The 19,806-nt window shown below is 44.2% G+C and overlaps 1 protein-coding gene across 2 annotated transcripts in view; it reads right to left on the bottom strand.

The window, feature by feature from the left end:
* NVL (nuclear VCP like) overlaps positions 1-19,806 on the bottom strand; it is an 88,551-nt gene that overhangs the window by 4,652 nt on the left and 64,093 nt on the right. For both annotated transcript variants that reach the window (XM_061625072.1, XM_061625071.1), the window contains one exon: positions 3,512-3,582. In XM_061625072.1, coding sequence (XP_061481056.1) covers positions 3,512-3,582 — 71 coding nt within the window. The remainder of the gene's footprint in view (positions 1-3,511; positions 3,583-19,806) is intronic.

The raw sequence follows: 19,806 nt of genomic DNA, 5'->3' as shown, positions 1-19,806 counted from the left end.
GAAATGAAGCAGGAGAGAGACTTATTGAATTCTGTGAAACCAATAATTTGTTTCTTGCAAACACATTTTCTGAGCAACCGAAAGATGACTGTACACATGGACATCATCAAATGGTCAATAAAGGAATCAAACTGATTATATAATTGGTAGCAGAAGATGGAGAAGTTCCATACTTTCTGAGAAAACAAGATGAGGAGCAGACTGCAGTACAGATCATGAACTGGAAAATCACAGTAAAGCTAAAGAAGAACAACAACGCAATCATAATGCCAAAAGACAATTTAAATAACATCCCAGAAGAATATAAAGATCAAATAAGGAACAGATTTATTTATTTGATTTATATCCTGCCCTTCCTCCCAGCATGAGCCCGAGGTGGCAAACGCCAGCACTAAAAACACTTTAAAACATCATAAAAACAGACTTTAAAATACATTAAAACAAAACATCTTTACAAAGATTTTTTAAAAAGATTTGAGGCTTTAAACTCAGTTGTCAGAGAACCAGAAGAACTATGGAGTGAAGTCAAAGACGTTGTCAGGGAAGAATGCAAAAAGACAGTACCTCTAGTTAAAAAGAAAGACCTCAATGAATGACTAAAGAAACTCTTAAAATGGTTAAAGAAAGAAGGAAAGCACAAGCAAAGCAGATAGAAACACAGAACCCTGAATGGAACTATACAGCAACTAGTACGTAGGGACAAAGAGAACTATTACAATAGTTACTGTATAGAAACAGGACGACAAAAAAGTAGAAGAAGAGCCCTATTCCAAATGATTAGATAAATTATAGGGAAATTTAAACCACGAGTAGGGATGTTGAATAATCAACAGGGGAGCACACTGACTGACCGAGATGAAATAAAAGGAAGATGGAAGCAATACACTGAAGAACTCTATAAAAGAGATGCGAGGATGACAGATTCATTCATGAAAGGACCGTATGATGAAGAACCAGAAATTTTAGAATGTGAGGTGAAAGCTGCAAGTTACTGAGACTGAATCTGTCCAAATTTTGACAAAAATTTGTCAACAAATATGGAAAAGAAAACAATGGCCCACAGACTGGAAGCGTTCAATATACATGCTGGCAGCGGTGTAATGTGCTGCATGTTCCCAGAGGATCCAGTCCAACCCGCCCGCGAAGTAGCCCGAGAGAAGAGACTGACACACAGGCTTAAGAGTCTTTTACTGACATTAAAGGTTAATACAGATGAGAATACTTTCCTAACTCTACTCTTTCTTGCTAAATGTATCTTACTGCTAGCTGTCTTTCTCACATGAATTGCGTTCAAAGCAGTCCAGATAAGTCTCGCTGTCTGTTTATCTTGAATATGCAGCAACTGGGCATAATCCACTGCCAAGATGATTAACGCTTTCGCCCTCTCGTCCATCCAAATCCATGGAGCTGGTTGCGGTGCTGCCGGTGGGTCATCCTCAATAACTTGCCATAAATCTTCCTTGGTTAGGAAAGCCTGGATTCTTAGGCGCCAACTGGAATAGTTCCTTTCGGTCAGCCTCTCCAAAGGCATCCCGGCTGATAGTGAGACCGCCATACCTGTAGCCACGTCTCCTTCACGCCTCTGGAACACTATTCCTTCGTTCAATTGGCTTCAATCACTCTGTCCACTCTTTCGCCGTCTGTGCACTCCGTGCTGTGCCTCACGGCCGGCTATGTGCGCCTCTAGGCTGGGCTGTCGGTGCCTCTAGGCTGGGCCCATAACCCTGTTGGCAGCGGTGTAATGTGCTGCGTGTTCCCAGAGGATCCAGTCCAACCCACCCAAGAAGTAGCCCAAGAGAAGAGACCGACACACAGGTCTTTTACTGACATTAAAGGTTAATACAGATGAGAATACTTTCCTAACTCTACTAACAACCCCCACACCAAGCGGTTTCGGTTTCAAGGCTTTATAGACAACAGAAGCTCTGTGCCACCTGCACATCTGTCCTTGAGCTTTCTGCAAGCCTTAATCCTTCCTTGGCATTCCTGGCTGTCTTTGTGGAAAACCAGACCACTAGACTTTCCAGCAGCCTACAATACATCCCAATTCCAAAGAAAGGGGATCCCAGGGAATGCAGTTATTATCAAACTATTGCCTTAATATCCCATGCAAGTAAAGTAATGCTCAAGGTTCTACAACGAAGGTTCTTACCATATATGGAGCGAGAAGTGCCAGATGTCCAAGCTGGATTTAGAAAGGGAAGAGGTACCAGACATCATGCTTTAAAAGAAATGGGGGTGCCAGAGCATCTGATTGTCCTGATGCGCAACCTATACTCTGGACAACAGGCTACTGTAAGGATAGAATATGGAGGAACCGATTGGATCCTCATTGGAATGGGTGTGAGATAGGGGTGTATTTTATCACCCTATTTGTTTAATCTATACGCAGAACAGATCATACAGAAAGCAGGATTGGACCAAGATGGAGGTGTGAAAATTGGAGGGAGAAATACCAATAATTTATGATTTAAGATATGCAGACAATACCATACTACTAGCAGAAACCAGTAATGATTTGAAACGAATGCTGATGAAAGTTTAAGAGGAAAGTACAAAAGCAGGACTACAGCTGAACATCAAGAAGACTAAAGTAATAACAGAAGATTTATGTAACTTTAAGTTAAGACAATAGTTAAGAAATCAGAAGGAGGCTAGGACTGGGGAGGGCAGCTATGAGAGAACTAGAAAAGATCCTCAAATGCAAAGATGTATCGCTGAACACTAAAGTCAGGATCATTCAGACCATGGTATTCCCGATCGCTATGTATGGATGTGAAAGTTGGACAGTGAAAAAACGGGATAAGAGAAAAATCAACTCATTTGAAATGTGGTATTGGAGAAGAGCTTTGTGCATACCATGGACTATGGAAGAGACCAATAACTGGGTGTCAGAACAAATTAAACCAGAACTATCACTAGAAGCGAAAATGATGAAACTGAGGTTATCATACTTTGGACACATAATGATAAAACATGATTCATTAGAAAAGATAATAATGCTGGGGAAAACAGAAGGGAGTAGAAAAAGAGGAAGACCAAACAAGAGACTGACTGATTCCATAAAGGAAGCCACAGACCTGAACTTACAAGATCTGAACAGGGTGATTTATAATAGATGGAGGTCACTGATTCATAAGGTCACCATAAGTTGTAATCGGTTTGAAGGTATATAACAACAACAACTATGAGTAGAGGAGGTTCCCCTACTTCAGAGTTTTGCCCTCAAACATGTGGAGGGCTTTAAATGGTGTAGAGCTGATGTGATGAAGAAAGCATAGCTTGGCAGCACAAACACCTATTCCCCCTTGGGTGTTTGGTTACACACAAGGACACCAAACATCCAAATAGGGCACTGGTCTCCACCATATTTACAGCTGGCTTCTAGAGAATAACAAGCTCTCAGCCACATTTAATACTGTAATGCATATTTCTTTCCTAGTCTCCTATTATTTTAATGCTCTGGGTCACTCTCAGCTTAAGTCACCAGTTGTTTTACAGCTTTTCTTACCTTTCTTGACACAGAAGATTTAACTTTCTTAAAAGCTCCTTCAAAGTGTTTTTTGGTAATCCTGATTTCTCCTGTGAAAATACAGTATAACAGGAGAAAGGTTAACATGATTCCACAATACAAATCAATAATTTTAATGAAATGAAATCAATCTCTTAACAAGACAAGTTGAGGGAAGAGGATAATGAAAGCATCAGCTGTCTTAAAAAGGCAAGATTTGCATAGATTTACTTTCCCACTTCTGAATTTCTACCCATCTCCAAGTGCTCTGCTCAAATGATTGAAGAGGCTTGAGTCTTACTTCTTCAACCACTGCATCTATTATTTACCAATGTAATATGACAGAAGGCTTAAAACACAGTTGTGCCACACTATTTCAGCACCACCCTCAACTAAAATGCATGAACCAGGGCTTTGATGTCTCATGTATTCCATTGAGAAGTGCTCAGTTTCTCAAGTTTGCATCACTAGCATCTATTTTGGGAGGAGTTTTTTTGTCACACAGTCTAAGGGTACCATGCCTAGAACTTCTCATAGCATTAGCCTCTGTCAGCTGACACTGCAACAGAGCTGGCATTATACACAAAGCTCCAAGAGTCAAAGCAATTAACAGATGCTTATCTACTGATCTAATATAACTCTGCCTTCCCAAAGATCAGCTCCATTAAGCCCTCTCTCTTATAGCCTCCTAGAGAAACATTTGGAAGGTACAGCAAACATACACAATCAGAAGGAAGTTGAAGTTGTAACTAGCTGATCTTAATATGCATTAGTGATTCATAGCCTGCCAGAGAAGCTGGAACTCGTGATACATTCCAAAAAACATGCAAAAAATCCCTTTCTTCGTTTCAGTTCCCATCTTCTGCAATCTGAAATATTTGCATTAGCACTGAAGGAGCTCATTCTACAGTTATGAGTAAGAACCAAGCAACTAAGAAAAAACTACCCCCCACCCCGCTGCTTCCTGAGGGTTGTATTTAAACTAACTTTTACTCAGAGTAGACCCACTGAAATGAATGGACCCAAGTTAGTCATGGTCATTAGTTTCAATGGGACTACTCTGAGTTAACATTAGATATAAGTATGATAGTTCAACTAAACTAATTGGTGGCTTTACAAAATTGCTATCTTAATCCAACTTGAATCTAATATTCTATAGCAGCCTTAACCCTTATTTAGAAATGACTACTTGATCATAAAACTGAACTCCTTATAACAATACTACCGTGAGAGAAAAATATCCTAGTGTAAACAAAGCATCCAGGTGAGAGTAATAGTTTCCATTGCCTGTCGATTCTTGGCTTCTCTACAAAGCAGTGAACAAAAGGACCCAATTATATTGCTGTGATGTAGAACACAGGTTCATTTCACAAAGCCTCCCAAGTAAATGCCACCTTGGGCTCCTACTGGGAAGACTGGGATATAAATCTAATAAATGAATTATGCCATGTGTGTGTTATGTACCTTCAAGTCGATTACGACTTATGGCAACCCTACGAATCAGGGACCTCCAGTAGCAACTGTTGTAAACCACCTTGTTCAGATCTTGTAAGTTCAGGTCTGTGGCTTCCTTTATGAAATCAATTGTGCCTTAGATATATTTATTACTGGCAGAGGGAGAAGCCAGCCCGAAGGGGAAAGTTTGTTCCAACTGCACTGCTGATCTCAAGGTGTATAATTATATCATAATTTTTCTCTAATTAAGCAAAAGCAATCTTCATGTGGAAACTGGATTTCACAAGAACAAGTGAATGCAATCTACATATATGAATGGATGCTGAATATATAAACTTGCCCTTTCCCGAGTCAGACCATTAGTTCAACTAGCCCAGCATTATCTACTCCAACTGACAGTACCTCTTCAAGATGGCAATCACAACTCTTTCATAGCTTGCTTCCACACTAGCTTCTTAGTTTGGAATGGACATTGTTCATTCATGCAAGTTTTTACATAGACTGTTGACAGCCTCCCTGCCAGCTTGTTGCATTCTAGTATTTTCCATATTTTCTTCCCTTTTCCCACTCCCCCAGGTTACTTATGGCGATTTTGCTGTAACATACAATGGCAACACAAACCTGTCCAAACATGCATGCTTTTCAAAATTATTCTGCATTTAATTAATTGCACTTTTCTCTTAAGTGGCTAATTAGCTGCTTTACAGTTACTCATTGTGGCCACAGTAATGCTGAGTTGGTCTAAGTAAGTTCTTGGGCACTATAGGATTAGGACTAGTGCAACGTGACTTCCCCCGCTTCCCTCTGCATGTGCCCTACACCATCCCCAAATCTGCTACACAAGGTTGGGGAACTCCAGAACAGATTAAAAGGATGCACGGGGAGAGGAAAAGACCGTTCCATTATGCAAGGAGAAATCGTTGCACTGACAGAACCAGCGATTTAGCGCTGCATTCAATACAACCCCTTGTTCCCTGCTGGGGCTACTCACTTATCATCCTACAGGTCTTGCCCCAGGAAGATGATGGGAATTGTGGTCCAGCAAGTTCTGGAAGACCACAGCGTAGCCACCCTTGCTTTAGTAGTTGGTCTCCCCTTTGCAGCCAAAGCAATTGCCGTTTTATATATATATATATATATATATATATATCCCGCCCTTCCTCCCAGGAGCCCAGGGCGGCAAATGAATATTTAAATGAACCTGCATTACATTATCTTACATCTCAGGCCCTGCTTTATTCTTCCAGTGTGAAATGTTTCAGTTGCAATTCTTATGCATGTAAAGCATGCTCTCTTCTAGTGAGCTATATGGCCCATCACCTAACAACCTCTTCTTCTGTTAACATGCATCAACTACTTCCCTCAATAGCAACTAGTGAAACCCCTGACCTTCAAAGGAGGTTTTTTTGGGGTGGGAATACTCCTTGCATGAGCATCCTTGCAAGTGCAGCACTGGATGCAACCTCAAGGCATGTACCAGAGGAGAGGGGCAGACAGGAACAAGGAAATAAGGATAAAGGGGAAAGAAGTGAACTTACCAATTAATTTCTCTCTGTAAAAGTACCCTTTAAAGGTCTTCATTTGAAACAACAGTAGCCTTCATCACCACACACACGGGAAGTGGCAGAGTGAAGTAATCACTGCCAGAATGCATGGTTAAAGCCACTTTTGTGTGAAGCAGCCTTTTGGGATGGGGAACGATACAGTTCTATGGTGTAGAGTTGTCCCTCCCCACCAAGCTAGCCTCTTGAGCACAGTTGTACAGTCAGTATAAATTGGAACCAAATAAGAGCCTCCATACAGCAAAATGAACTGATATTATTCCAGATTCGGTCCCACATTAGCACTCCCTCTAACAGCAAACTCACTGCCTGCACGCTACCAACAATGGAGCTAAAAAGGGGCCACTGAGAAACAGGAGAGAAGTGAAAGCATGCAAACCACTCCCAGGTTTGCGGAAGCACAAAAAATATAATTTCAAAGACCATTCAAAGGGGCAACACTGCCCCATTCCTATGAGGACTGAACATGGAGCCACAGTGAGTTGAATTATCAGTTGAAAAAGACAAATAGAAAACCAAGCAGGGAGGGGGCGAATTGGCTTGCTTGAACCTCTATCAGCTCATAGCAGGGGTTGGAAACAGGATCTGGCCAGTGGGTGAGATCCTTACTTCCCCCACTGGCCAGGTTTGACAGGTGGACGGGGCCACCCACCTCTCAATGACATCAGGTGACCCATTTTTCTTTGCCTCCACTGTTTGAAATCAAACCATGCAGGCAAAGCAATAGCATTTGCAAGTCACAAGATTGCCAGTGCTGATGATTAGGTGATAGTTAATTACTGCAACAGACTGTGCCTTTGCAAGGGCCAGCAATCATAGTGACACTTGCAAAGGGACAGCACTTTGCAGACAGAGCAGTGATGGGATGGGGTCAGAGTTGCAATCTCCACTTTCAGACTAGCTACATTTTTAACTGTTTTACACCCGACAACATCAATGACACCATGCATAGGACTGGTGGTAGGGCCAGATTAAGACATGCTGAGGCCCTAAACCATGTCAATAGTCAGAGGCCCCATGCCATAAAAAAATAAAGAGAAAAAAGTGCATTTCATTATAATAGAAAGGGTAATGAAAAAAATTAATGGCAAACCATTATATTTGCATATATACATAGGCAAAGATGCAATGAAAAACCATTAAATAAAACATTGTGCAAAAGCATTTGCATTATCAAATACCTTACAATTTCTTAATTAGCATATATGAAACTGAAGACTTATAGAAACACAAGGGCAGTTTATGAAGGTATATGGAGGGGTGGGGGAGAGGTGAGGAGGGGATTAAGTGTGGAATGGGGCTTTAGAATGTGATGGTAGGCTCAGGGGTGTAGTTGTCTGGGGTCTCAGGAGGGTCTTAAACCCCTTACCTTTTTAGGAGCAGGGTCCCAGCTAGGTCCCTATGCCTCCAGCAACCTATGAGCCAATCAGCATAAAAGGGAAGTGTGTTTGACACTGAGAAGAATCTGCCAACATGTTTGCTTGTCCTTTCCTGCTGATTGAAGCCAATTATTTATTTATTTATTGTTTATTTAAAATATTTCTATCCCGCCCTTCTACCCTACAACAGGGCACTCAGGGCAGCTACAATAAAATCACACACATATATAATAAAATACACAATAAAAACACAAAACATTACAGTAAATTAAAATGCATAGAATACTATTAAAATACATAAAATGCATTATGCACATACATACATAAAATGCAATATGCATACACATACAAACATACATACATGTATATATGTGCATACACATATAAGAGAGTGAGAATAAAAGAACTTAAAAGATAAAAATAAAAGATAAAAAACTTAAAACGGTGTCAGGCTGACCCGTCAGTCCCAACCAAAGGCTCTCCGGAACAAAACAGTTTTTACAAGTTTCCGGAAGACCATCAGGGAGGGAGCAAAGCGGGCTTCTTGGGGCAGGGAATTCCAAAGTCTGGGAGCCACAATTGAAAAGGCTCCCACATGCCTGTCAGTCTAACTTCTTTCATTCCAGGCACGCAGAGGAGACCAGAGGTAGATGATCTTAAATCCAGGGTAGGAACATATGGACGTAAGCGGTCCCTTAAATACACTGGTCCAAGGCTGTTTAGGACTTTAAAGGTCAAAACCAGCACTTTGAATTGGGCTCGGAAACAAATTGGGAGCCAGTGGAGTCAATAAAGCACAGGGGTGATATGCTCCCTGCGCCGTGCTCCAGTTAACATTCTGGAGTGAAAGGAGGCGAGTCAGCCACTGAGAAGACTCTTCTGAGTGAAAGGAGGCAAGTCGGCCACTGAGAAGACTCTTCTCAGTAGCTAAACTCTCCATTTTTATGCTGATTGGCTCCTAGGGACAATGGAGAGCAAGCGAGTAGGTGTGGCTTTGAGTGGGTGTGGTATGATATCATGAAGAGATCCTGCACTTCTGAATTGGCCACTACACTACTGGGTAGGCTAGCTCCCATTGTCTCCTCTTGAGGTCTAAGGTGAGGTTGGGCAACCTGTGGATGATGCGAGTAGTCTAGTAGACCTGGAAGGGAAGTTGATGGGACTGAAATTAGGAGGTCAGGGTCCAGAACTCTGGTGGTGGATTTTATATGAAAGGTTATTTAAGCTAATGCAACTACAATAAAACTTCTTACTGATCAACACATTTAGAGGCCCTTCAGAACGTGAGGCCCTACGCCACGGCTCACTCGGCTTGTTCCTAAATCCAGTACAGATTGGTGGGTGTGGTTGACCAAAACAGCCTGGCAAGCCAAATGGAGAGGTCTGGCATCCTGGAGGAAGGCATGACTGACTGGCTAGTTATCAGGATAGACTGCAATATTTGATGCAGGTCCCACTCAGTATCTATTACTTCTTTTATGATGAATACATTTTATACAGCTAACAGGATAAAGTCATATACATTTTAAGCAATCATACAATCAATGTAAATTTAAATATAATGCTAGCATATCTGACAGACTCTTTTAATATACTATACACATAATATATTGTCAGAGTATGATGAATGGCTAACAGGTAGTCATGTTCAATTTAGAGCATGTTTCTACATTGCCTAATACAGTGGCATGTTCCCAGGAAGGTAAGACTTTGTTCTTTTGACTTGCACTGTCTGTCACATGTTTGACACACTATCTGTCTATTAGAAAGCGTGGGTGTGTTCTCGGTACAGTGAGCTCCTGATTCTCCAGGGATAGGTTTGTTCCCTTGAGACTAAAATGGCTAACCTGGAAAAGTGGAGAGAGGCAAAGAGATTGGTGGATGATGCCTTTGGGGATGCTATAGCTGTGTCCGGTTCCCTGGACGATAGTTCTCCTGCTGTCATGGAGATTGAGAGTCTCGGGGAAGGAGGGCGTCACTCAGAGGAAGAGGTGCAGCACCAATTTACCAGTATAACCAGTAGAGTCCAGTAGCATTTTAGCTTGCTTATCAGTGCCAGTCGCCAACCGAAATAATAGACCATCAGCCAAGTCTTTAAGAAAACAAAACTTTACTGTTTTCACACCGTGCTCCGTCTCTTGCTCACCAACCAACTCTATAATGCTTTCCTATTACCCCCACACCTCTGTGTGCTCATTGAAGCCTTTTTATTTCTGCTTCACTTATCAGTTACAGCTGCAGCCTGACCTTGGGCGTTTCTGCCAAGTGCTGTCAATTACCAGCTTCACTGTGTCTTTAACTCCTAACAGTCTTGTCTGGAACTGGCTGTGTTGCCCACCTAAGCCTGACATTTTGCACTGTCTGTCACATGTTTGACAGACTATCTGTCTATTAGAAAGCGTGGGTGTGTTCTCGGTACAGTGAGCTCCTGATTCTCCAGGGATAGGTTTGTTCCCTTGAGACTAAAATGGCTGACCTGGAAAAGTGGAGAGAGGCAGAGAGATTGGTGGATGATGCCTTTGGGGATGCTATAGCTGTGTCCGGTTCCCTGGACGATAGTTCTCCTGCTGTCATGGAGATTGAGAGTCTCGGGGAAGGAGGGCGTCACTCAGAGGAAGAGGGAAATAATCTCTTAGAAGGGACTCATCGGGGGATGAGCAACTATCCTCTTGTGCCAAGCATACTTCTCTGGGGGATGAAGGGATCCTTGTGGTGGGTCATTCAATCATTAGGAACATAGATTGTTTGTTGTGTGAAAGGATTTTAACACATCAGGTATTGATGAGCTTGCTAATAATAAATCATAGAATCACAGAATAGTAGAGTTGAAAGGGTCCTATAAGGCCATCAAGTCCAACCCCCTGCTCAATGCAGGAATCCAAATCAAAGCATTCCCAATAGATGGCTGTCCCGCTGCCTCTTGAATGCCTCCAGTGTTGGAGAGCCCACTACCTCTCTAGGTAATTGGTTCCATTGTCGTATGGCTCTAACAGTTAGGAAGTTTTTCCTGATGTTCAGTCAAAATCTGGCTTCCTGCAACTTGAGCCAATTATTCCGTGTCCTGCACTCTGGGACGATCGAGAAGAGATCCTGGCCCTCCTCTATGTAACAACCTTTCATGTACTTGAAGAGTGCTATCATATCTTCCCTCAGTCTTCTCTTCTAAAGGCTAAACATGCCCAGTTCTTTCAGTCTCTCCTCATAGGGCTTGGTTTCCAGTCCCCTGATCATCCTTGTTGCCCTCCTCTGAACCAGTTTGTCTGCATCCTTCTTGAAGTGTGGAGACCAGAACTGGACAGAGTACTCAAGATGAGGCTTATCCAGTGCTAAATATAGGGGAACAAATACTTCACAGGATTTGGAAACTATACTTCTGTTAATGCAGCCTAATATAGCATTTGCCTTTTTTGCAGCCACATCGCACTGTTGGCTCATATTCAGCTTGCGATCAACGAGAATTCCAAGATCCTTCTCACATGTCGTATCACTGAGCCAAGTATCCCCATCTTATAACTGTGCATTTGGTTTCTTTTTCCTAAGTGTGGAACATTGCATTTATCCCTGTTGAATTTCATTCTGTTGTTTTCAGCCCAATGCTCCAGCCTATCAAGGTCCCTTTGAATTTTGTTTCTGTCTTCCACGGTATTAGCTGTGCCCCCAATTTTGTATCATCTGCAAATTTGATAAGCATGCTCTGTACCTTCTCATCCAAGTTGTTAATAAAAATGTTGAAGAGCATTGGGCCCAGGACTGAGCCGTGTGGTACCCCACTCGTTACTTCCGCCCAGTTTGAAAAGGAACCATTGATAAGCACTCTGAGTACGATTCTGGAGCCAACTGTGGATCTACCTGATAGTTGTTCCATGCAGCCCACATTTAATTAGTTTGCTAATCAGAATATCATGGGGCACTTTGTCAAAAGCTTTGCTGAAGTCGAGATATATTATGTCCACAGCATTCCCACAGTCTACAAGGGAAGTTACCCGATCAAAAAATGAGATGAGATTAGTTTGGCAGGATTTGTTCTTCATAAATCCATGTTGGCTCCTAGTAATCACTGCATTGTTTTCAAGGTGCTTACAGATTGACTGCTTTATAATCTGTTCCAGAGTTTTTCCAGGGATTGATGTTAGGCTGACTGGTCTGTAGTTCCCCGGTTCCTCCTTTTTGCCCTTTTTGAAGATAGGGACAACATTAGCTCTCTTCCATTCATCCGGCACTTCACCAGTCCTCCATGATTTCGCAAAGATAATAGACAGCGGTTCTGAGAGTTCTTCAGCCAGTTCCTTCAATACTCTAGGATGCAGTTTATCGGGCCCTGCTGATTTGAACTCGTTTAAAGTGCTTAGGTATTCCTTGACCGTTTGTCTATCAATCTCAAGCTCCAATCCTGCCTTCTACTTCATGTTTCCTGGGAGGGTCATAGACCCATTTTTGGGAGAAGACTGAGCCAAAGTAGGAATTGAGCACTTCTGCCTTTTCTTTGTCATCTGTTGTCATTTTGCCATCCTCATTGAGTAGCTGTGCCACCATTTCTTTTCTTTTACTATGGACGTACCTGAAGAAAGCTTTTTTGTTGCTTTTAGCATCTCTCGCTAACCTCAGCTCATTCTCAGCTTTAGCCTTCCTGACACCATCCATGCAATTCCGTGATACCTGCCTGTACTCTTCCTTTGTGGCCTGGCCTTCTTTCCGCTTCCTGTATATGTCCTTTTTTGTTTTCAGGTCATCTCTAAGCTTTCTGTGAAGCCATACTGGCTTCTTCTGCTGTTTCCCCCCTTTTTTCCTTGTTGGAATTGCTTGCCATTGCGCTTTTAGAATTTCATTTTATAGAAACTCCCACCCATCTTGGACTCCTTTTCTCATTAGGATCGCCTGCCATGTAACCATACTTACAATTGTTCTGAGTTTATTAAAATCAGCTTTCCTAAAGTCCAGGGTGCACGTATGGCTACTCTCAACTTTTGCTTCTGTTAAAATCAAGAATTCAAGTATGCTGTAGTCACTTTCCCCCAGAGTTCCCGTAACTGCCACTTCATCCACCAAATCATCTCTATTGGTTAGAATCAAGTCCAGGATAGCTGATCCTCTGGTTGCTTCCTCCACTTTCTGTAGGGGAACGTTATCTCTAACACAAGTCAGGAATTTCTTGGAGGGGCCATGTTTGGCAGAGTTTGTCTCCCAACAGATATGAGGATAATTGAAGTCCCCCATTACAACTACATCATGCCTCCTTGAAACACTGGTGATTTGCTTTTTAAAAGTTATATTCTCGTCTTCTCCTTGATTGGGTGGTCGGTAGTAGACTCCAAGCACCACTTTCCTGTTATTACTTGCCCCATTAATTTTAATCCAGATACTCTCGGTGGAGTTACCAATTCATCTCCCTGTATTTCTGTGCACGGATAGATATATTTTTAACATATAGTGTGACTCCACCTCCCTTTTTATTCCTTCTGTTCTTTTTGAACAAGTTATATCCTTCAATTGCTGTATTCCAGTCATGGGAATCATCCCACCAAGTTTCAGTTATACCTATCAAGTTGTAATTACCCTCCTGTATTAAGAGTTTAAGTTTGTCCTGCTTGTTTCCCATGCTCTGCGCATTAGTACACAGACATTGAAGACCATGTGATTTATGGCTTGGCTTCCTTACTACCTGTTTCTGAGGACTGTTACGGGGCCCTATTAAAGCCAATCTCTCTGTCCCCATTACTGTGCTCAAGCCTTCGTCAGTTGTTACCATCAAGTTTAGGTCTCCCTCCTGCTTAGGATTTAGTTTAAAGCACTCCTGATGAACTTCTCCATGCTGTGGTCAAACACATTCTTCCCAGTCCTTGTGAGACCCTTCACTTGCCAGCAGTCCATCTTCCAGGAAGCATAGCCCGTGGCCCCAGAATCCAAATCTCTCGCATCAGCACCGCCTTCATAGCCATTCATTCACACAGAGTATTTTTCTTTCCCTTTCTACTCCTCTTCTAAGTACTGGAAGGATGGATGAAAAAACTATCTGGGCCCCAAAGTCCTTGAGTTTCCTTCCCAGAGCTTCAAAGTCTGATGCGATTTCTTCGTAGCTCTGTTTGGCAGTATCATTTGTTCCCACATGGATGAGGAGAAACAGATACCTGTTGGTGGGCTTGATGAGTGATGGTAAACCTTCTGTCACATCTCTAATCCGTCCTCCTGGTAGACAGCATACCTGGCGAGTCCAGGGATCTTCTTGGCATACTTGGGTTTCAATCCCATGCAGTAGGGAGTCTTCCACTGCTAGTACTCTTCTCTTCTTGTTGTGGGGCAGTTTCATTGGCCCTGCTTGATTGAGCTTCAGCCTCTTGCTTGTTGTCACACAGGGTCTTCTGTAATTCTTCCACCCCAGGCTGTCCTCCAGTCTCATCCTTGAGTGGTTGAAAGCGGTTCCATAGTTCCACTGGTGATGGGTGTCTTCTAGATCTTCTGCTCCTGTCACCCTTTCCCACGGAGTTTCCTCCACTTCATTGTTCCTCGCCAAAGCAGTCTCCTCTTCTGCTACCACATGCTGTTTCTCTTCCACCTCCACTTCTCTTTGCTGCTGCTGTTCCAGCGTTCTGTCTGAGAACTCTTCATCTTCTCTTATAGTCCTCAGTGTGGCCACCCGCCGTTCCAGGTCTCTCACTTTTTCTTCCAACAGTACCGAAAGCTTGCACTTGTTGCACGTGTATGCCATGTTGTTTTCAGGCAAGAAAACAAACATAGCACATACCTTGCAGGTCACAACCACTGGAGTATCCTTCCGTTCATACTCTCTTCTACCTTTGTTTTTGACTACTTCTTTTGGAGTGGCCTGTGCTTTGTCCTGTCCTACTTCAGGGTGAACTTGAGAGTCCCACTAGTATTCGGTGCGCTGTACAAGGAGAATTAGTAATAAAAAAAAATTTTTTTAGGGACCTTCCCTGCTGAACTCCTTTGTCAAAATCCTGTTTGCTCTCCCTGTTCACTCACTCTGTTCACTCTGCTGGCTTGCTTGTATCTCCTGTCCTGTGGACCAGCTGAGACAGCTCCCTCTGCTCTGCTCAGTTAGGAGTCAGGAAACAGAATGAAAGTCCCTGCATATTGCAGATCATGAATGGTACCACCAGTGCCAAGAGCAAACCAGCATGGTTAATGAGCATAGTCATAGATGCTATTAGAGGCAAGAAGACTTCCTTCAAAAAATGGAATCTGAATGAGAATAAAAAGGAACACAAACTTTGGCAAAAGAAATGTAAGAGACAATAAAATGATGCTAAAAAAGAATTACATTACTTAAAACATAAAGGCAGCAATAAAAATCTTTAAATACATTAGCAGTAGGAGACTGTCTAGAGAGGCAGATGGACCCTTGCATGACGAGGTGTGCTAAAGGAGGATAAGGAGATTCCAGAGAAGCTGAATGTTCTGCATCTATTTTCTCAGCAGAAAATATAGGGCAACTCCCCGTGCTTGAACTAACTTTCTCAGGCAGGATGCCTGAGGAACTGAGGCAAATGGTAACAAAACACAAAGTTCTAGGCCTAATAGACAAAATAAAACTGACAAATCACCAGGTCTGGACGGCACCCACTGTCAAATAACTCAAATGTGAAATTTCTGATCTGTTATCAAAAATATTTAACTTGTTCTTAAGATCAGCCACCATACCTACAGAGTGGAAAGTGGCCAATGTAAAACCAATTTTTAAAAGGGATCCAGGGAAGATCTGGAAATTACTGGCTTGTTAGCTTAATGTCTGTCCCAGGAAAACTGGTGGAAAGTATTCTTAAACATAAAATAAACAAGCATATAAATGAAGAAGTCTTGCTGAAGCAGAACTAGCATGGCTTCTGCAAGGGTAAATTCTGTCTCACTAACCTATTATGAATTCTTTGAGTGTATCAACAAGCATATAGAGGTGATCCAGTTGACACAGTGTACTTGAACTTTCAAAACTGTTTCAACAAAGTACCTCACCAAAGATTCCAGAGTAAGGTTAGCAGTCATGGCATAAAAGGAGATGACTTCTTGTGGATCAGGAAGTAGACAGAAGGAATAAATGGACTGTTCTCCCAATGGAGGGATGGAAAAAGTGGAGTCCCTGAAGGATTGGTATTGGGACCTACGCTTTTTAACTTGTTCATAAATGATCTAGAGTAGGGTGAGTAGTGAGGTGGCCAAGTTTGCTGATGATAATAATTATTCAGGGTTGTTAAAACAAAACAGAACTGTGAAGAGCTCCAAAAGGACCTCTCCAAACTGAGTGAATGGGTGGTAAAATGGCAATGCAATTCAATGTAAACAAATGTAAAGTGATGCATGTCACAGCAAAAAAATATTAATTTCACATATATTCATGGGGTTTCAACTGGCAGTGACTGACCAGGAATGAGACCTTGGGGTTGTAGTGGATAGCTTGATGAAAATGTCAATCCAGTTTGTGGCAGCTGTGAAAAAAGGCAACTTCATTGCTAAGGATCATTAGGAAAGGAATTGAAAGTAAAACTGCCAATATCATAATGCTGTTATACAAATTTGTGGTGTGACTGCATTTGGCTACTAGCTACAATAGGCATGCTCTGCCTCTATGATCAAAGGCAGTGTGCTTCTGAATACCAGTTGCTGGAAACTACAGGAGGGGAGATCATTGCTGTGCTCAAGTCCTGCTTGCAGGCTTCCCATAGGCATCTAGTTGGCCACTGTGACAACAGGATTCTGGACTAGATGGGCCACTGCCTGATCCAGCAGGTTCTTCTTATGTTCTTAATCTGCTTTATGTTTACATTGGCAGTTAACAAAAACAAAAAATGGGTGGAATATGGTACAGTATGTTCAGATCTGGATGTGAGGGAGTCTTACGTGGCGGCTCGCTTGTCCGGCTTGGTCCGTGCCGACGCCGTCCCTCTCCGCGGCGCTAGGGCGCCTTGCTCAGCTGCCCACCCACCCTGCCTCCGCTGCCGTTGGCGCAGACCTGGAGGAGGTGGAGGAGGTGGAGAGGCACTCTCACCCGGTCCGGACTGTGCTGACGCCCTCCCCCTCCGCGACATCAAGTGTGGGGACGTCTTGCACACTATGCTGCTCGATCGTTGCGTGCCACCAAGGAGTTGCCATACGAGGAAATCCCCGCTTCCTGCTTTTTCCACCTCATACAGCGACTCTACAGCCGGCGAGCAAAACGGACCCTCCTCATGACCAGCGCCATCCGCTGCTGCCACCACGCTGTGCTGGACCCTTTAACACCGCTTTTACGTAGTCCTGGGACTATCGCTACAGCTTAATACCTGGCTAACCCATTGAGCTTGAGATCTGTGAGCAAGAGCTGTAGTGGACTTACAGCACCCCACCACCTTCTGCCTGCACCTCTTCTTACCCTACGTGGTGGAACAAGGGCAACGGCCAGGTCACCGTCAACAAACAGCTGAGATTGGAGTGCCTATTGGATTTAGGGCAAATTGTGCAATTAGAGGTAAGGGCCTGCCTGATTGGCGGACAGGGAGTGGGGGATGTGCAGAGGGGGGTACCGTGGGGGGAGTGGGGAGCCATGATATTAAAAGGCTAGGCGGCAGATCCTGGAGAGGTGCAGGTGGCAGGCCATGCCAGTCTAGGGGAACAAGGGATAGATGCATAATACCTCCCCTGTTCCGGGGCTGTCCATAACCAGAAGATAACTGGGGGACGCAAGACTCCATCCAACCTCCGATTGCTGTTGTGTAATGCCAGGTCTGTGGTACAAAAAAAAACAATCATCCATGATATGATTCTGGATGAGAACGCAGACCTGGTGTGTATTACGAAGACCTGGCTGGATGAGGCCTCAGCTCCTATACTTGAGGCCATGTGTCCGCCCGGTTTCCGATACGCATAGCAGCCGAGGGTTGGTAGGCGGGGAGGGAGAGTGGCAGTCATCTACCGGGGGTCCTTGGTTTTCGCCAGACCCCCTCTCCATGAGACCAAGTTTGTTGACTGCATGTACTGGAGGCTGGGCCCAAAGGGCAGTTTAGGGATTCTACTTGTGTACCGCCCACCCCGCTGCACAGCAGACTCCCTGACCGAGGTGCTTGAGGTGATCTCGGATGTACGGATGCTATCCCCCAACCTATTGGTCTTGGGGGATTTCAACGTGCACGCCGAGACCGCCCTCACTGGAGCCCCTCAGGATTTCATGGAAACCATGACTTCCTGGGAACTGCACCTTAGTAATATAGGGCCTACCCATGTAGCCGGTCATGCTCTTGACCTTGTATTTGTCTCGGGAGGGGAGGGAAGTGCTCTGAAAATGGGGGCTGTTTCTTCTAACCCCGTGTCATGGTCAGATATAGACCTCTTAATGCCGCACACCCTCCGCAGGGGACAAGGACCTATTAGGATGGTTTGCCCCAGACGCCTGATGGATCCTAAAGGATTCCTGAATGCGCTGGGAGATTTGGAGCCGGGTGAAGGTCGCCCGGTCGAAACCCTGGTGAAGGAGTGGAATAGGGAGATCACTAGGGCGGTAGACCAGGTGGCTCCGAAACATCCTCTCCCCCTGAATAGAGCTCAGATAGCACCCTGGTATACACCACGGTTGCAGGGTCTGAGACAGGAGGTGAGACGACTTGAGCGCCAGTGGCGGAAATCTTGCTCTGAAGACGATTGGACACTGGTTAGAACAGCAATAGCTGCCTACCAGGTGGCAACAAAGAGGGACTTCTTTGCTGCCTCTATTGCATCGGCAGAGTGTTGTCCCAGGAGGTTGTTCCAAGTGGTCCGAAGCCTGGTCAGTCCAGTGGCTCAGGAACCCATGGAGCACTCTAAAGCCTCCTGTGACACATTTGCTAAACACTTTGCTGATAAAATCGAGCGCCTGAAGAGCACGATTCCGTACGCCGTGGACACAGGAAGTGAGCCGGAGGCGGCCAGTGGCACTCTGGTCCGGTGGGATCGGTTTCAGCCTCTTCCTTCTGAGGAAGTGGACAAGGTGCTCTCTACTGTGAAGCCAACCACCTGTCTGCTGGATCCTTGCCCTTCGTGGCTCATTATGAGCTGCAAAGAGAGACTGAGCGAATGGATCCAGGCAATGGTAAATGCATCCTTGGAAGAGGATGCAATGCCATTAGCCCTCAAGGAGGCAATAATAAAGCCCATCTTGAAAAAGTCCTCCTTGGATCCTCAAGAATTGAATAGCTTCCGCCCAGTCTCTAATTTACCATTCTTGGGCAAGGTGATTGAGCGAGTGGTGGCCAAACAGTTACAGACACACTTGGATGAAGCAGATTATCTAGATCCATTCCAATCGGGCTTCAGGACAGGACATGGAACTGAAACAGCCTTGGTCGCCCTGGTAGATGATATGAGGAGGGCACTGGATAGGGGAGAACATACCTTCCTTGTCCTCCTGGATCTCTCAGCGGCGACAAGACCGAGGTGTTGCTCGTGGGAGACAAGGGAAGGTTGGGAGATATAGACCTGGTGTTCAATGGGGTAAGACTACCCCTGAAAGACCAGGTCCGCAGCCTCGGGGTCATTCTTGACTCCCAGCTGTCCATGGAGGCTCAGGTTTCAGCAGTGAGCCGGGCAGCTTGGTATCAATTACATCTGATATGAAGGCTGCAACCCTACCTTCCTGTCTATTTGCTCCCACGGGTGATACATGCCCTGGTTTCCTCCTGCTTAGACTACTGTAATGCGCTCTACGTGGGGTTACCCTTGAAAATGGTCCGGAAACTACAGCTGGTACAAAATGGGGCGGCACGTTTGAGCAAGAACAGCCATCGCCGTGATCATATTACCCCGGTGTTAATAGACCTACACTGGCTACCAGTTGTTTACTGGGCCCAATTCAAGGTGTTGGTGTTGACCTTAAAGCCCTATACGGTTTCAGCCCAGTTTATCTGAAGGAGCGCCTCCAGCATCACCAATTATGCCGCCTGAC

This window comes from Rhineura floridana, chromosome 4 (assembly GCF_030035675.1).
Source record: "Rhineura floridana isolate rRhiFlo1 chromosome 4, rRhiFlo1.hap2, whole genome shotgun sequence".
Classification (NCBI taxonomy): Eukaryota; Metazoa; Chordata; class Lepidosauria; order Squamata; family Rhineuridae; genus Rhineura; species Rhineura floridana.
This window is presented reverse-complemented; position numbering and strand designations above follow the sequence as displayed.